This window comes from Sphaeramia orbicularis, chromosome 19 (assembly GCF_902148855.1).
Source record: "Sphaeramia orbicularis chromosome 19, fSphaOr1.1, whole genome shotgun sequence".
Lineage (NCBI taxonomy): Eukaryota > Metazoa > Chordata > Actinopteri > Kurtiformes > Apogonidae > Sphaeramia > Sphaeramia orbicularis.
The window spans coordinates 18,018,212-18,037,442 of NC_043975.1; the positions used below are offsets into that span (position 1 = coordinate 18,018,212).

At 39.8% G+C, this 19,231-nt stretch overlaps 1 protein-coding gene across 2 annotated transcripts in view; it reads left to right on the forward strand.

The window, feature by feature from the left end:
- Positions 1–19,231, forward strand: part of LOC115439233 (myosin phosphatase Rho interacting protein) — a 56,702-nt gene that overhangs the window by 17,688 nt on the left and 19,783 nt on the right. For both annotated transcript variants that reach the window (XM_030163036.1, XM_030163038.1), the window contains exons 4-15: positions 1,911–2,062; positions 3,488–3,572; positions 3,678–3,849; positions 4,534–4,978; positions 9,986–10,112; positions 10,843–10,947; positions 14,504–14,560; positions 15,749–15,817; positions 15,902–15,991; positions 16,111–16,220; positions 17,028–17,586; positions 18,406–18,543. In XM_030163036.1, coding sequence (XP_030018896.1) covers positions 1,911–2,062; positions 3,488–3,572; positions 3,678–3,849; positions 4,534–4,978; positions 9,986–10,112; positions 10,843–10,947; positions 14,504–14,560; positions 15,749–15,817; positions 15,902–15,991; positions 16,111–16,220; positions 17,028–17,586; positions 18,406–18,543 — 2,109 coding nt within the window. The remainder of the gene's footprint in view (positions 1–1,910; positions 2,063–3,487; positions 3,573–3,677; positions 3,850–4,533; positions 4,979–9,985; positions 10,113–10,842; positions 10,948–14,503; positions 14,561–15,748; positions 15,818–15,901; positions 15,992–16,110; positions 16,221–17,027; positions 17,587–18,405; positions 18,544–19,231) is intronic.

The window sequence follows — 19,231 nt, forward strand, 5'->3', positions numbered from 1 at the left end:
AGTAGTGGTCTACAAATAGGAGCATGGGTTTCTTTTTCAGCTGGTGTGTATTCAGGGAAAAAAAAACAAAAACAACAAAAGCAAAATTAAGGTAGTTCTTGTGCTTTATAGCTGTTTAACCCTCAAAGACTGAAAGCATCACTAGCAGCTAAAAATGTCTACTGATTTTTAAATGTTTAATAACTTTTGATGCACTAAACCTATCAGTACATGTAAATAAATGGCTAAAATACAGTTTCTCAACTTTTCATTGTCGTCAGATATGACCCATTTGGACATTCAGAGGGTCTGTAGTGAATGTGGAAACAGTATCATCTTCTGAAACATTGATTCACCAGTAAAAGTCATGTAGTTTGATAAATGACAGTGGTTCAGTTAATGATATATTTTGTTAAGAAAGTCAGCTTTTCTTTGGTTTTCTCTGTTTTGATACAACAATCTTTGAATTTACTCTGAGCTTTTATGAACATCTACATGGTCAGCAAATAAAATATAGGAAAACATTTGCTTTTCACCAAACATTGCAGAGGATAAAAGAATAAATGGTGAAAGTTTTGATACAGAGAGAAAATTATTTGGATACCGCCACATAAAATAATTCTAGGTTGTTAAGGGTTAAGAGTTGGTTTGGGGCTGAGCCTCAGTCGTGAACCAGTTCTTTGTATTCTGACAAAGAACCCTCTATTATTGGGGATTTGCTGGAAATATGTTGTCCCAATCACAATTATTGCAATGGAGAAACTGAACGTTGGGTATTTTTTTTTTTTTTTTTTTTTTGCATATTTGAAGTAAATTATTGCAGAGTTAAAGTATAGTCATCCATAATAACAAAAAGAGCTGCTCCTTTGTGTTATGTGTGTCATAGGTCCTTTGCAGCAGCAGTAAAAAGTCTCAACTTTTACTGCACAAAGTACAACGCTCCAAGTCTTCCTGGACTTTTACCACACACCAGGCTTCTCCTTAGCCTCCACACTGATGTCAGCCACTGCTACTTACTCTCCATCTTGATCCTTTTCTCACTAATAGAGCAAATTCTTCTGTAGAGTCTTGAGTTCTAAAGTGCGACGCGGCGTAATTGCCATATTTGGCAGCCCCCGGGGTTTTACAGACAGATCTTAATAAAGCTGGATCTGCGTTCAGTGGCCTTAAAAGGAGCTGGAAGGAGACACAGCACCTGTTTCACATCTGTGGCAGCAGCAGAGCTTGATAAGAGAGAAGCAGACTCAGAGAAGCTTTGACAGGAAGTCGAGCAGATTTCTTGACTCTGATGTTAACAAGACAATAAGTTATGAAGTTCACAGGACTGCAGAGGAGACTTTACATTGGTGCTTGAATAGATGTCTTTTTTTTAATAGGAATTTACAATGTCAGGATGTCTAAAAAGTATACAAAGCAGCTCTCTGGTCTTCACTGATCACAGAAGTTCAAACACACAAAGCGGCTTTAGTGCACTATCCCACTGCTGTCATCTGTTCTTTTCACTCCGCCAGGGCTGAAAGGATTCGCTTCGTTGCCATGCCAACCCGGTGATAACAACCCGGTGTCCATACAGTACACGTTCAGTGAGGTCTGCTTCGAGAGAAAAAACCCCCCAAAACAAAAGCAGACGAAGAATTGAAGCAGACTCATGAAACATTGTGCAGCCCTGAGCCATGTTTTCCTTCATATCTTCTGTTTGAGTTCTGAACTATTTGAAATGTGAGCCCAATGATATCAGTGTTTAGTCGCGCAGTCACCCGTCCAATATGGAAACGAACCAGCGCATTAACATAGACGGAAAGCAGTGACTCAAGCATCTCTTTGAAATTTTCCACTGCTAATAGTTTGCACTCGGTTGCCATTTATTTGCTGCATTTGTTCCAGTTTCTGTTTATTTCTTAAGTAACGTGTCATGTTTTTCTCTCCTTCAGCCAAGCACGCTGCCTCAGGGCACCGTGAACATGAACCTCTGTACAGACGTCATCGATGCCGAGCCCAAGACGGGACAGAAGAACTCGCTGTGCATCATCACTCCCGACCAAGAGTACTTCATCAGAGGGGAGAATAAAGAGATCATCAATGGGTATGGAGTCGCCTATTATTATAATAACTGAGTATTTTACCCATTTAGCCATTAAGCGCTTGCCTTGTGGAAAGGTAAAGTGGTGAGAATGTTTAAGTATAGCCTACGTGAACATGAGGTTTTGTGGGTAAAGCAGTGCAAAAAACAAACAAACAAAAAAAAACCAACATAAACCTTTCAGACCCTCATGTGGTTCTGTAAAAATGTTTTGCAATTCTCTGTGTAGACGTTGTCCCCGTCACACACATCCACACCCTCCCCAGTCGGCTGATGACTTTTTAACACTTTCCAAAATCATGCAGTGGGTGGAGTCGCACATAACACTGAGGAGCAACACAGTTCTCCTGAGTTCAAGCTGAAGTTCAAGTTTCAGCGTAGCTACACATTATAATCCAAGCCTGTCCTCTTGGAAGAGTTTGGGACATTTGTAGGAGACAAAAACAAATAGATGGAAGGTTGGAACAAGTCCATGCATACAGTATCATGACATGTTTTTCTTCTGAGTGCTTTTAGCCAACATGTAATGGAGCTTATGCACGAGAATACACCTCATAAAGAGTTTTGATGGGTAGACTCGGTAAGAATCAAAATCCTGTTGTAACATTACAGCCCTTTATTGGAAGCATGAACGGCTTCAGTAGGTCCTTATATCATCACCGTCACAGTGCCACCATCACTTCTGACGATAAAAGGTCAAGATACCCAAAGGGAAAACAGCAAATTTGCTCATTTAAACTGGTGGAGCCATGAAAGTTTAGTATTTTAAATGAAAAATGACTATCTACCTACTTCATATGCATGAAAAACCATTATGTATTCTATTCATAACTAATTCCTCATCAGTTAACCAAGCCTTTCAGCTCTATTTCTATATGCATTTTAATCTACAGTAACATTACAGAGTATTTCAGAAGCTTTACATACATTTGCATCAAAATCCTAATTTGAAAAACTGAATTTGTCAGATAAATGCAGTGAATTAAAAAGTGCAATACTTTCTTTTCATATTTACATTAGTCACATATGACCAGTTTGGTTGCAAGTAACAACTCATAAGTTACAGTGGTAGCATTAGTTGTGGTTGCTAACAAGGTAACAACCAATCACAGCAGACCTTCTCTCTGGATCAACTATTCAGGCTTCAACAGATAATCATGATATTTTTTGCAAAATTACAAATTTTTGTCATATCAGAAGAGTTTATAATACTCTGAAATGTTAAGTAGGCTACATCATTTATAACCCATCTGTAGTTATTAGAATGAAACAAATCCTGCATGCAGAAAACTTTTATCAGTGATTTCAGTAATTATGTTATATGCATTTCTCAAGTAATCATTTCAGTTCTAGTCATCTGCCTGTGTGTGTCGACATTTAGATGGCATGTGTGCGCGTCTGAAATGCTCATGTCCGACTGTCTGTTAGGTGGAGTGAGCAGCTGGTGATATACCCACGCACTAATAAACAGAACCAGAAGAAGAAACGCAAAGTGGAGCCCGCAACCTCACAGGTAACCCTTTGTACTTATCCTCCACATTTCACCAACTCTCCTGTTTTTGTCCTCGGTTCTGTTATTATTCCAGTATTTCTGACTTCTTCGTCTGTTGGTCTCCAGGAACCTGGTCCAGCCAAGGTAGCAGTGACCGGCTCTGGGATCCCAGAGGCTGAGAAGGTTCCAGACTCCAGTTCTATCATATGGCAGGAGGAGCTGAACCAGAGAGAGGCGGAGGGGGCTGCAGTCTGGTCTGCTGCTGACCTGCCTCCGGGATCACCAGTGCCCCCTGCAGGTAAGGAGGACCGACGTCTCTATGGCCGTTCCACTGTGGTTATGGAAAATATCATCCTGTTTCTTTTTCTGAAGACTTATTCCTGAAGAATTATCTCATTTCTTGGCATAAGTGATGATCCCATGTTAAAGAAAATGTGAAAGGAAGCACTGAAGTGTCTCTCCTCAGCATTTAGATTATAGCTGGCAGTATATTGGATTAATATAGTTAATTTCAGTTTAATTTAAACCTAAATTGTAAAACTGAGATTAGTGCTTCATGTTGTTGTCTCTCATATACTGGTGCCAGCAGACCTGTGTAGTCAGAGCAGTGATATATGCTTTTCCCTCTAAGCCCTAATTCAGAGAATTAGATCAGTGCCGATTAAGTCTACCACTTAGATTTTATTTTATTTATTTAGGTGTTTATTGAACAGGGTCAAATACGTTAGAAGTGATTTCATATAAAATATAAAACAGATGTCATGCATATGAGTTTCTAGCCAAGGCTATTTTGCAACCCCATCCCTGGTCAGGCCTTTTACTGTTAAAACAAAGTTCAACATACTTGCATTTCACTCATTTAGGAATCTTCCTTATCAAAAAAGACTACTGGACTGCAGCTTATCTATAGAACATGTAATAATGGGCAAACCTAACAATACCTTTTTATAATTTTTAAACTGTTCTGCTGAATTTGCTCTAGGTGACTGTGCGTCTGTGGGCCAGGGGTCTGACATAGGCTCAGTTAATGGTGATGAGGTGGACCGGGGCAGCCTGGTGCTGCACGGTTCTGCCCCCCAGCCCCCCAGCGACCTGCTCTCCCCGACGGGCTCCTGCTCCAGCCTGGGCGGCGTCCCGCGCTGCCTCTCCCCAGCTCCTAGCGACCCGTTCCCCTCCGGCAGCTCCTTGCTCTCCAACGGCTCCCACATCAGCGGCTCCGTCAGCTCGCTTGACTCCGACGCCAGCGGCAGCACGGTGACCAGCACCGACAGCCATCCAGCAAACCAGAGGGGAAGCTACTCGCACAGCCATCATGACACACAGAGGTCCAGGCGGCAGGAGGCCGAGGCCAGGAAGGCTGAGAAGAGGAGCCGCTTCAGGAGCCCTGACAGGCAGGAGAGGGAGGCCGTCCTCAGCCCCGAGAGGAGGTCAGTGTCTGTCCATCCATAGCTGCATCCCACTAGAACCGTGTCTGTGCACTAATATTTATTTTTTCAGTCTTATCATATCTCATCTTAAGGGTTGTTTTCATTCAACTTTTATCTATTAAAGTTCCAGTTGTTGTTCTTTGGTTCCCCATTTCAATTCCAAAGAGCTTAATGCCATCAAGAGCAGCATTTGTCCGGATACAGCTGAAGCAAATTTTTTTTATGTTTGCAAACATCATTAGAACTCCTCTCCACTCAGTGAACTAGGGCAAAGTGAGCAGTTTATTTCACAGGAGATATGATTTAAACCACAAATATATATGGTCATACTTTTGTACAAATGTAAGGAAAGGTTCTGAATGCAGTTGAAGCACATGCTGCCTCCTGCTTGGCAAAGAGGTCTGGGTCAGAACAGTTTACAATATGACAATATATGCTACTTTTTATACAGCTCTGCTAACACATGTAGTAGTGTTATTAGCTAGAGGCACAGGCATACTGCTAAAATATTTACGCCCAGAAACGTCTCAAACACAGCAAAATAACAAAATACATATTTTATTGTTATTAAAATTTCAATACATAACATCTGTGCATGCTTGTGTGCTCATATGAAAACTGTTGGAGTCTGTTTTGCACATGGAGCTCATCGTTTGTTGACTTTACCGAACTCCGTTACCAGGCTAACAATTGTGTCCATTCCTTATATGCATAATAACAGCCTGTCCACCGTTTTCTGTACAGAGTAGTTGGATTTGTGTGTCTACAAAAACTTCACAAGTTCTTCAGCACCTCTTAAACGCCTCTTTTCAACTCTACAGTAGTAATAGTATGCAACATCAGCTTCAATTGGAGTTTAAGCACATAAATGTAGTCGGTTATTATCAACAAACAGCTGGCTCCCATCACAGATTTCACACACTGAACCTTTAAAGTATGCATCACTGGAACATATTGCTGTTTTTTTTATTTTACCCAGGCTTATTATATACAGTTTCTGAATTCTATGTGAAAACAACCTGTATACTTGAATGAAGCAGGAAGTATGCTCTGACACCCTCAGCATTTAGAGGAAGTGACTTAGCCTGATAGGGTGACAGGTGACGGATTTAATCAGCTGGTGATTTAGCGTGATGAACCAGGTTAGTTGACTGCTTTTCTTGGAATGTGAACTCGCACACACTGAGATCTGGAAATACTTGAGCCTCGCTTATCCTTTTAAAGGCATGTACACCAGCGCTCACACTATCTTGTGACGCACATACTAAGAAAGGTTTTGATATATTTGAATAGAAGATGAAGATGGACGAAGACATCATACTTGTGTTTGTGTGTTTCTGGTTCTTAATAATCACCTCTCCCTGCCAGTTTTTGTTCTTTTTTTTTTTTTATCAGTACCCATACTCAGTGTAAGCACAGACTGTATAAACACACAGCCTCTGTATTTTCCATTCAGTAATCTGCCTCTCAGCCCCCGGTGCTCTTCATGAGGTCACAGGTCTCACACACAAAAAACACACACTAGAGAAGGCGACATTTCTAGCAAACCGAGTGGGTGAGGTGGTGGGGGTTTGCTGTGAGGGGAGGTCATCTCTTTCCTCCCACAGGCAACTTCCTGCTCCATCCCTGCCAAGCCTGAGAGGAAGAGGAGGAGAGGAAAAGAGGAGTGCCCACATACTGCCCCATAAACCGACTACTAGTGCACTGCAGCTTGTTGTTATAGGCATGACATACACCTCATTACCTAAATCTAATGGAAAATTAAGCATGACAGTGTCACGCCTTAATGAGCGCCTGAGTCACTTTTAAGAGCAAGTCTTGACAGACATTTTACCAATGGCGTTTCTGTTAACACAGCAACGATTAACTGCTGTCAGACGAAGGATTACAGCAGCAGAGGGTTAAGCATGCTTCTCATCACGAACAAATAGAATTGGGAATGGTTCACACATTTTTGATACTATTGCCTACATAATATTTTTTCTCTTTCTTAATAATCTCGTTCGTTGTGGTCTTGGCAGTGTTATTATCAGTGTGAAAGACCAGATCATATGCAGATATAACCACAGGGTTCGTACGGGTGCTTGAAATCCTTGAAAATGCTTGAATTTGAGTGTTATGTTTTCAGGTCAAAAAAAGTGTTAGAATTTTAGTTTAAGTGCTTGTAATTATAACTCTGTGATGTGATTTATTTATTTATTTTTAATATTAACTCTGCTCGGATAGATGCCAAGCCAAAGCTACTAACAGAAAGGTGATACATTTTGAAAAATAAAACTTAATGTCACAAAAGATACATAGCAGGTGCTCTCAGGTCGACTCCAGGTACATTTTTATCTTAATCTTTGGCTCGATTGTGCCTGAAGAATGCCAAGTGCCTTCTCCCCTTTTTTTTTTTTTTTTGGATAAAACTTTGTGTTCTCCTTTAATCTCTAAACTTTTTGCTATTATGAAACATAATTTTAGATGTTTATACAGTGTACGTCATTGTGATGAGAAGTGACGAAAATAATCTTGAGTATATGTATTCCTGTAGATATGTAATATATGTTCCCCCGGCGATAAGGTGCTGTGCTGGAAACATTTCAAAATGATCCTTAAAAGTGCTTGAAAAATACTTGAATTTGACCTTGAAAAATGTATACGAACCCTGTAACCAGCATTTATAACAGATCAGTGTTGGCTTCAACTTCCAGATACTAGAGCCACTCACTGCTATCATGGCCTTTGCTGATGCTATGTGCACAAAAAAAAAATCTGTTAAATAACTATCAGGGAGTGAATTTTACTCATTTTACTCCAGTGTGTAAGATATTTATCCCCTTGAGTTAAAATACTATGTACCTGTGGGTCCGTCTTTTACACCAGGACGGTTCCACACCGTCCTGTGTGGGACCCGGCTTCAGTCAGAACCCTTCACACAGTCTGCTTTCGGTCCCAGACTGTCCTTGTCCTACTCCCTTCTCCTCCATTCCCTTTTAAGGAGAGCAATTTTTGCTCAACAGTCCCCAAATAAGGGCAGCATTTAGGCTAAAGAGTCATATAATATTTCCCACTGGCTCTCAGCCGCTTCCTCCCCGCGATGCAGATTCCTCTGTCCTCGAACAAAAGGCCTGTGTGGGGATGTGTCACAGTGTGCGGTGTACTGTGTCACAGTTTGAGGAAGGTTACAGATGGACACTAGAGTCTTTTTTAGGCTGTTTATCTAATGCTCAGTTTATGTGAAAGACCTTCTGAAGGAACGCCTTCTGATAAATGGTCTGCGTGTGTAATTTAGCTGAAAAATCATTTGAAGTTCAAGCATTTGAGTACACAACTGCAACGATTTCCAATAAAACTTTACTCCAAATCTTTCAATGTAAGTATATTTATAAAAGCCAAGAAAAGGAGAAACTCTGTTAGTAGTAGCTCCTCTTGCTTCATTTACCCAAAATTAGATTGTAACCTTATCCCACTGAAGCCACAGCTAACATTTAATTAGTGATGTCTCTGATCACGGATGCTTAAGATCATGAGTTGTGCCCTGAGGTAACTGTGATGCTCTCTTGTCTAACTTCATTCAGTTTTATTTATATAGCACCAATCACAGTGCATGATTATCTCAAGGCATTTTGGAAATTCAGGTCATGGCCTTTAAAAATACTATACAGAGAAGAAAGCCTGCAAAACCTCCACGAATAAGCCCAGTGGAGACTAATTACAGAACTTGCTGAAATGGAAATAGTGTATGTTGTGTCTGTTTGCTGCTTCAGTGCTCTCAGCTCGTCTACTGATTGTTAACGTAGTTTGCTGAACTGTTTTTGAACCCAATATTATCTGTACTCTGCAGTGTAACCGAGTCTTCAGCTGAAAGTCTGTCAGCAGCCAAACAGGGAGGCGCTCTGTGGAGTATCAGGATTATATGACAGTCACTAGTTTTTATTAAAGCTTTATATCCTGGGAAGGGAGCTGGTGGCGGTGGCAGTAATCAGAATTAAAGTAGTTTTAAATAGTACTCACACAAACTTAAGCATTTAAACATTACAATGAAATGAAAGCAGATACATTTTTATTATTAGTCTAGGGTTCCCATTAGGATTTTTTTTTTTTTAGCTGGTCCAGTCTTTGGAAAAAGTGTATTTTATTGGAAAAAATAGAAAATTATCAGAAACAGTCCACAGTAAAAACACAAATATAATATGCACTTAGGTTGAGGAAAGAATAACATTGGCCCAACTAATGTTTTATCTGTTTGAAAGAACAGTGAAGCAGCAAAGATTTTTAATAAAATGTATCATTTCACCATATGTGTTCAATATGTCTGCTGCTTCTTGTAAAAAAAAATTCTAGAAAGAAACAAAGAAAGAAAAAAAAAATTATAGAAATGCCTATTAAATGCCAAGTAGACGTGTAAAATGACAAGATGTCTGTTATATGTAAGAAAAGGTGCTTTGTATTATCATTTCAACTAGCAAGTTAAGAATTTATTTTTTTAGTACTAGTTATATTATGAAAAATAACCTGCTCAAGGAAAGTCATGTTCAGTCATATGATGTATTTGTATGTGTAGTATATACTGTACTTTTAACATATATACTTCTTCTCCTTTTCAAATATGTAATGTATATCTTATGTTTAAATGTTTTGTTTGGGTTTTTTAAAAATTTTTCTTCATTTTTGACATTCATATTCGAAGTAAATCAATCAATCTATCTGTCAAAAACATGTCAGTGGAGACGATGTTTTATTTCAGCACCTGGACTATTCACAGATCACTCCATAATTTTTACCCACTAAAACTCTCTAATGTAACATTGTCCACTGAAACCACTTTAAATTTCCCACATACTCACATGAACTGGGAAATGGTTCTTGATAATGGAAGCTAAAAGCAACACAATTAACTCTTTATTTTGCAGAAACACTTACGAGGTACATAGAGACTATAGTGTGGCATATAAAGAATTAAGGCTGAGTGATAAGGAGTTTGTATTTTTAGCGAACCTCTCTGTGTGTGTCACTTTGCAGTCGCTCCGGTGTGATTGAGAAGCTGGAAGCCTTGGAACTAGAGAATCCGGAGAAAATGGAGGTGGAAGAATCTGGGAGGAGTGGAGTCAGACAAGGCCGAAGTGAACACAGACGCTTCCACAGAGAGGTAAAAGTGCACTGTGTGTGTTCAGGCTGACGGTGCCAACATTATGCAGCTGCTTACAATAGATTGGGTGAAAAAAAACTTGTAAACAGTGTTTTGGAACAGATGTGAACTCAACCTGCCATCCCCTCCCCCCTCTACTCAGTCTTTTCCCTTCACCCTCGCCCTCTCTCCTTCTCTCTGTCCTGCCTTTGTTTTGGTTGGGGGTCAAAGGTCAGCGGCGTGTGCTGTATTCATTTCCAGTTTCCACTCTGTGGTGGGATTCCCCTGGTGATTACGCTTCCCTTTCCCACCCTAGCCCTCTCACAAAACCAAGACCCCGCACTCCGATCACACAGTCAGAGCACATACAGATAAAGATGCCAACGCTCATATGCGCCGTACTGCTCACACACATTAACATTACTCACTCTCACACAGAGATGTAGAGCTGCTGAGGTTACCATGACGCCATTAGCTCATTGTTTTGTTTTCACTCTCTTTGGTTCAGTTCTAGTCTCTGCTGATTCACACTCAGAATATATGTGGGTTTGACAAAGAAGGCACAACTGTCATGCCGTTTCTCATCAGTACATTAGTTCCCAGCCAAACAGACCTAAGTCCGACGTGAATCATTAATGTTCCCATCATCTGGTGGATGTCAAACATCAAAAAGGCATTTGAAGCTTTAATTTGTTTTGTTATTTGACATCAAATGACTATGAAACTAACCTAAAGTGTGTTTGTACTTTAGGATCAGAGACATGATGCGGGTCAGGGTTTGGACTTCCCCTCCACTCTGCCTCCTCTGAGGAGAGCCAAGTCTCTGGATCGAAGGACCACCGAGTCAGTCATGACGGTGAGAGGCTGCTCTCTTTGTTCAAACATAGTCACTCAGCCAGTTCAGTTCTCAGTGCCTTCTGTCACTAAAGCATTGTTTTCATATAATTATCAAGTACATAAATGTTGCATAGAGGAAAAACAAAACAGACCATTCCTGTCAACTGGTGTGATTCATCATGAATTGTGGCATCTTGTTGCTGTTTGGTTTCTATAACAGAAATTAAACTATTAGTTGACGCCACCTGTTGCCTCTAAAGTACTGTGGAAAAGTCTCCGTCAGCTTTTTCTTCTTCTTCAGGGTTTTAATGTGTTTACATGTTGATTTCTCAGTCTCCTTGTTAAGAAACAAAAACTAGAAAATGCAGGAAATATGTGCGCAGTATTGAAACACACAAAAAATATCAGATGTAAATGGCTTCTACAGGTATTGTCAGTAGTTAGTATGACCTCTGTTTAAATTGAGTACATCTCATGTTCTCTTGAATTGACTCGTGGAGTTTTTCCTAAATAATATTGTAGTGTATTGAACCGAGCTTCCTTCAGAACATCCCAAAGTTTTTCTTTAGACTTTGACTGTTGTTTTTCCTCATCTCTGTGCAGAGCATATATATCATACAGCTTCTAGAATATTGATATTTTCTCTGTAACTTTTGTTTTTAATGCTGTTATTATGTATATTAGTTGTATATGTCTTGATGTAGTGACTGAGGAAATGTATAAATATGATAATTTTGCTAAAACATTAAGGGTGATGTAAGACTTAAGCCCAGTACTGTATGTATCTCACCATATTTTACCCACTGTTTTGAAATGAGTGGCAGTATATACATTCATAAATCTATTGTTTCTTAATATGTTTGTTATTTTCTGAAATATGAAGTGGATGCCAGAGAAAATCAACAGATGTTTTTATTACTAATGATGTACTGGGCAAAAAGTATGACCAGAAAATATAGAAGCATTTTATTTTTTGTTCTGAGATTAAGAACTACAGGAGGAACATTAGTTATAAGTGTCAGTACGTGCTGAAAACTTGCATCATATTTGTGTTTCAGTATAGAAGTCAAACTATGAAAATATCAAGATACTGATTTAAAGGGTTATTTAAGACCTTTGTGAATAAAAACAAAGTTGAGGGAAATCTTGACTCTTTAAGTTGCAGGAAGCTGACATGTAACTTACTTCTGCAGTTTGACATTTTATCCTCAAGTATCAGATGTTGAGTGACTGGAATTGACAAAACTTTATCTGTTTATTTTTTCATGTATTGAATAATGTGCAGGTAAAATAATATGTTCTTCTCTGATCCTTTTTTCTCATGGAATGAACAAAAAAGTTGAGTTTTGTTTAAGATTAATTTTGGTATGTTCTTGCTACAACTGCAAGTAATTGAGGAAAACAGAAAATAAATAAAAGAAGAAAAAAAAGAACACGTGGGAACGCATCAAGCAAACAGCTATAACACGTGGTGATAATTTGTTGATGCACAGTCATGTGTCTCATCATGACCGTGCTGATCTTGTCCCAACTAGCAGATTTTGTTTTGCATGTTTAATGACTGGTAAAATGTGTATTCGCTGCTGTGGGCAAGTTGAACTTGTAATACAACAGTCATAATATGGAGGAAGCCGAGGATTGGCTACCACTGTTGGAAGTCATTTGTATCAGAGATGTAATGTCAGAGTTCATTTTTGATTTTATTTTAAGCTTTTTCTCACTTGATATTCATAGTTGGGCTCAAATATGTTAATTGTTCTGACTTTACCTAATGGTTAAAAATGAAACGTCATGGTTTATAGAGTGTGCCTGAGTTTGTCTGGTTTTCCCAGACAAGGCCTCCTCTGTTCTGGTGAACTGTAGATCCAGGGTCAGTACCAGAGCCCAGTCTTCATCCCTGTGCTCAGAGGCCATTGGGTTGTTGTTGGGGCTCAGAGGCCAGGATCAGTTAGGTAACTGAATTAAACAGTTAGAAATGTCCCCCCTAAATACTTGGAGAGCTCAGCTGGAAGCAAGACTTTAAAGCTATTTTTAGTGTGTTTATGCAGGGAACTTTGGAAATCCACGGTTAAGAAATATCTAAACCCTCCTCCTCTGACCTTTGACCTCTGTGTGGAGTTGATTTAGTTCTTGTCCATAACGGAAACACTGGGCTTTTGTCAACCTTTCTCCTGTCATCCGTCTCAGACCAAGTACCATTCCAGTTAGAAGTCTGAGATGTAATTTATTTTGGTAACGACTAATAACATTCTTTGGTCTCACAGTCAAAATCTATTACGTCTTCTCTGTTATTACTTTTTTGTTTTTTCCTGGGTGAATCAATGTTACTACTGTTGTACAAGGATGTTGGTCTTGCAGAGTGTACTGACAACATTAGTGTTTCGAAAATTACAAAGTATGTTTTCTTTCTCTGAGATATAAAACCAGACACACATCTATGTAGCCCAGTACCATTCAGTTGCACCACAAACAGTGACTGGCACCTCTTAAAACATTAACCAACATATGTAGATATGTGCATGAAAATATCCATAAAGGAGGCCAGTGCTATAAATTTTGTATACTTGCATAATGTCAAATGTTTTAAACTGTTTATTCATATTAACGTCTGCTTCATTTGTTTGCTTGTTAGTGGTGTTTTTATCCCAATATTAGTGTCAATGTTTACTGAATGACATGATGTATTTGATGAAACGGGGGCTCGTCCGGGATCGTGTCCCCTTATCAGTTAGCATAATTTCATTCAGTGGTGAAAACAACTCCCATGGTCCTTCTCTACTTCACTGCATCATCCAAACAACATTAACAAAGGCCTGTATTGGCAGCACTATCAGTTATTTCCTTTTACAATGTGTGGATGCAAACAACGTGAGTGATTTCCACTGTGGAGTAAACTGCCTTTCTCTTAATGTTTCTTGGCTGTGGTGTGGATGTTGTAGACCAAACTTCGGTGCTGCAGGGGGCAGTGCAGCCCCCTCCTCTCCCTCTGCTGTCCAGGTTAAACGTCTCCTCCTGTTCCCTGTGTGTGTTCAGTGCACTCGTTCTGTTTATCATGGCTTTTACATGTGTGTATGTTGGACGAGTGAGACAGGTGTTTGTGTGTCAGAGTATATCACAACCTTCCACTGCTTCCTGAGGTCACCGTTCACGTGTGTGTGAGTGTTTTTTCCCCCACTGTGTGGAATCATTATCGAGCACTAGTAAAGCACAGATGACAACAAAACTGGCAGAAGTTGCCCCTGGCCACCAGTAATGTTTCTTACAGCATTTTGTCTCCAATTCGTTGGTAGGGTCAACTTCTACCTTCCGCTGACTGACTGGGCATGTGTGTTTGATATTTTGATACACTACGAGTGTTGAGAAAAGATGTTTAAAGAAACATTTCCTTTCACTTTATTTGGAGAAGTTATAACTTCTGCTGTCTTTGTAGCCATAGGTAAGTGGTGATGCTCTGTGGAAAATAAAATAAAATGTGTACAGTACTTGTTTTAATCACTCCTGGAGTCATATTGCATGTAGTGTTTTGTAGTCTGATTCAGTTGATGATGACAGGTATTTGTTTTTGTTTTTTTCAGCCTGATTTATTGAACTTCAAGAAAGGATGGATGGTGAAGCTAGATGAACAAGGACAGGTACTTAAACATATTCCATATAAAAGGGGCAATTATAAGGGACTGCATGTTTTTTGGGGGGTCATTTTGATCATTAGTAATCAAAAAGATTGACAAGTAACCATAAATAAACTGAGTAAAAGTCAGATATGTACTGAAAACTTGATTGTGGTGTATAAAACACAGTAGAGAGGGAGGTGGCTGCATCACAGTGTAGTTTTTTAATGAAGTTATTAACAAATAAATAAACAGCAATAACAAAAAGGTTAACACAGTTTAGATATAGACCAATTAATCATTTCGCAGTTATTCCAGATTTTGAGAAAATGTGCATTGGCCGATCATTGTAGCAGACTTGTGTTGTAGTACAGTTCTGCAGCGGAACAATGTTAATCCTCTGAATTTTTTTTTTTTTTTTTTTTTTTTAGTATTTACATTTTTCATGCTTTTCCATCACTAATAAAAAAGCTTGATAAGTTCTACCAGACAGAGAAATCAGAGATACAGATAGTTGGGCCAGTGGTCTATATAGTATAGTCAGATCAGTCATCTTTGTAAATATTAAAACCCTCCTGGCTTTATTCTGTCTGTGTTGCCATAGTAATACTACATGCTTGTAGCAATATACACATGAATACACCCACATAACCAGATGAAGGTTAGCTAAAAGCTCAATAAAACAAATTCAAAAAATAGAACACAACTCAAACAATAAGCATTTAAATGGGCAAATATCTAAAACAAGCAAACAGTCCAAGACCAGGAGATGTCATAAATTATGTCATAAAAGAAAAGACCAATCTGAAAAACTATGCTAAGCAGATCCATTGGCACAAGTATTTTTTCTCTACTGCTAAAACTCATTTAATAGACCAAAGAAGTGCAAAAATAAAGGTAGACGGTGTCAGTCTGAAAAGGAGTAATGAAGTCATCAAAAAGCTAGTTCAAACAGCATCTGAAGTGTCCACGTGAAGCAGTCCTGAACGTCTGTAGAGCTCTATGGCCTTTACAGAGCTGTGGCCACTTTGATGTTATTTCTTCAATCGAGAAGACTTAAAAGACGACCGTGAACCTGGAGGCTTTAAAATACATGAGTACATGATATGCTGAAAGGCACCCACAGCAGCATCGTGGAGTAGGTTCTAGCTACCGACTGGACCACTTCTTCACTTCTCTGTAAGAGTCAAGTCTCTGCTTTTGCTTTTTTAGTGGAAGAAATACTGGTTTGTGCTGACAGATCACAGCCTGCGATACTACAAGGACTCGATTGCAGAAGAGGTGAGATTATTTAAGAAATGTACAGACTTTGCATGTGTTTTTCTTGTGGAAAATTGTTTTATAATCATTGTTGTGTATCATCAGGCCTCTGACTTGGATGGGGAGATTGACCTTTCTACCTGTTACAACGTAACTGAATACCAGGCTCAACGCAACTATGGTTTCCAGATCCATGTAAGACTGAATTAGTGAATGTCCGCCTTCTCATAAGAGACAAGATGGTCATTTAAGTGTGTTTCTTCAAATATTTCTGGCTTCTCAGCGTATGTTTTATGGCGCCTTTCCCTGTTTAGACCCAGGAGGGATTGCACACTCTGTCAGCCATGACAGCAGGCATACGCAGGAACTGGATCCAGGCGGTCATGAAGAACGTCAGACCGTCTACTGCTCCTGATGTCGCAAGGTTGGCACAGTGTCCTCAACACATCCATCAGCCATAATGAATAACAGCTCCGTGTTAACTAGTTCGCTGAAATTATCAGTTGACTTTTTGTAGGTCGCTCACACAACCTTTATTAGATTTAGAGATGATCCATTATATCCGTCTGACATCTGTTCCTTCAAATGACTGAACAGAGGTAAACCCATTTCCTGCAGTGAAAGTGTTTCTCAGACACTCTGCTGATGCAGTGTATTCCCTGATAGTTTAGAACCTGAGTGCTGTTATCACACTACTGTGCACACACCATGCCTGAGATAGTTTCGTACCTGTATTTCCTGTGTATATTTGCACTAAGAACATGAATCCTTCTCCTCCTTCCAACAACAAAGATATGATGACAAACGGGAAAAGAGCAGAACTGTGGCTTGAAATTGAAGCCAATGCTGTGATGTTATGTAAAAAAAACAGCAGCTTCTCTCTGGAAATGCAGAATTTTCTCCCAATAGAGTCATTCTGGTCTTATTTGCTTTATGCTGTCTCTCTGATGAGCCCTGAAGGTCCAAATATTGCTCTGTTAATAACATCATACATCTAGTAGAAGGCTCTTCTTTCTATCACTGTTTATAATGAAATGGAGGAAAGAAAAAAAATATACTTTAATGTCTCTGGAAAGTACATTATTTTAGGATGTATATTTATTACTATACTAATATTTTACCTATCTGTACTCATTATTTGTTGGTTTCGAAAACATCATATCGGGTTTTATTCAGGACATGGACAGTGAGCACATTGAACCAAATCAGAAACTTTCTCTCTGCTTTTCAGCTCAACTGAGGATCACGGCACCTTCTCTGCTCTGGAGGGTCTGGTGAGGCCAGATGTCACTCAGGACTCTCCCTCCTCTGAGGCCTCATCTGCGGACAGAGAATCCACTCAGACCGTGATAAAGAGCCGGGCACGTGAGCGAAGGCGAGAGGGCCGCTCAAAGACTTTTGACTGGGCGGAGTTTAGACCTATCGCCCAGGCTCTGGCTCAGCAACGGGCGCAGGAGGCCGAGAGCCTGCAGGTGGACATGGGAGATCTGGAACGCAATCGGAGGAGGGAGGAGAGGCGGAAGAGGTACGAGTCAGTGACTGGGTCAACGGGGGAGAACACTCCTGTTAAAGAAGGAGGGAGCACAGAGGAAGCTGGACACTCAGAGCCCGATTCAGGGAGTCCCATCTCTCTGGAGCGGCAGCAGAGAGTGGAGGAGGTGATTGAACAACACTGGCGACAAGTGGAGAAGACACCGATACGAGATGAGAGGAGGGTGCCTCTGCCCTCCACTCAGCCGCCCAGAGAGGCCGCGGAGTTGGAGCAGCTACTAGAGAATTACAAGCAAGGGGTATGTTTATGTCCTCTGTGTTATAGAGACGTGGCTTTTTCTTGTTTCTGTTTTGGTTGCATTTGTGTTGAATGTTGCACAGATGACCGTTTAAGACTAAAGGTTATTACATACAGGAACAGAAAAATGTGTTCTCTCTCCCAAAGCTGCAAGAAAAGGATGATTTTATTTTTTTCTCGTAGCTTGTTCTCGACACGTCACCCCGGTAGAACTCTTTGCGCATGTGGTGTCCAACAACTATGCTCGACAACTATTATATGATTAGTCAGAAATTTGAAGTGGGTGTGGTTAAAAAACCTTAAATTTTAACTCCCTTCATTAGGGAAATTTGGTCTCTGCATTTTACCCATCCAATTACATACACAGTATTTAGCATTAACAATTAGCATACATTAGGAGCAGTGAGTTGCCTATGTCAGCGCTCAGGGACAAACTCCAGATCTTCATTAGCAACGTGGTCAGAGGCACCGACAGGAGAATTGCCCTATATAAGCCTTTTTTTTTTAATGGTGAGGGAAACGGAGTACCTGGATGAAAGCTGCACAGTGTGAAGAGAACAGGTAAACAACTCAAAAAGGCTCCAGTCTGACTGAGACCAGCAGAAAAGCTGAGGACTTCCCAGGAGTTCTGCACTTGAGTTTCTTGTGAAATATGAAATCTGCCAACCAAAACGAACTTTGCTCTTGTTCTTGCCACCTCGAGAATACAAACAGATTTCTCTGCTCTTGAGGATTATGCAATAACCTTAATCCAGAGGCAAAAGTTAAGCAAAGTAAAGTATGTTTAATTCAATAAATGTTTCTATTTTGCATCATTCAGATAGAGGACCTGAAGGCACAGTTGGAGAGCTGTCACCAACAGCTCCTCGACTCCAACAATCATAAACAGGAGCTGGAACTCCAGCTGCGAACGGCCCTGGAGAGAGAGCAGGACATCCGGACAGGTTACATCTCTCCGGTGAGTTCTTAGTTTACTCGGTGTCCAACAGGGTTCTCTGCTGTCAGAGTAGGTCCTGTTGTAAATTCCATGCCCATTTCTGAGCCGTACCTTCTTCTCCATTTTATAACATCTTCTGCATGTTGTACTTTAATATAAGAAAACATCAAACTGACTTAAAAGCAACAAGATGGCTACAGATATGTGCCTCTGCATGAGTTCGGTGCATGTGAAAAACATAAAGAACTTATTACTACATTGGCTTCTACTAGTTAATCCCTCCTTTCTGTTTCATAGGTCTGAACTCATGCTAGCAGTTATTTAGCATGCTAGAGAATTGTATTAATTATGAACCAGTCAACTCCAATTTTTGTAGTTGCTCATGTGACTATAAGAGGATTATTTCACTCTAAATTAAAAATGGAAACTAGAAAATTAAGGTTAACCAACCCAAAAACTAATTTGCGGTACACGTGTGTTAAAAAGTGTATTGCATATGGTACGGTGTGTCACATGGTAACTGTCTGCAGGTGTGTTGGATCAAATGAACAGTGTTGCACATTGTGTGACTGTGTTAATACAGTAATATATTTTATTGCCAGGTATGAAGTTGATTAAATGAACAGGCAGACAGACTCCAGTGCTTCAAAATGTGCTAATTGATTTATTTAAAGAAAATAGTTTTTCATTAACATATACAAGGCAGACA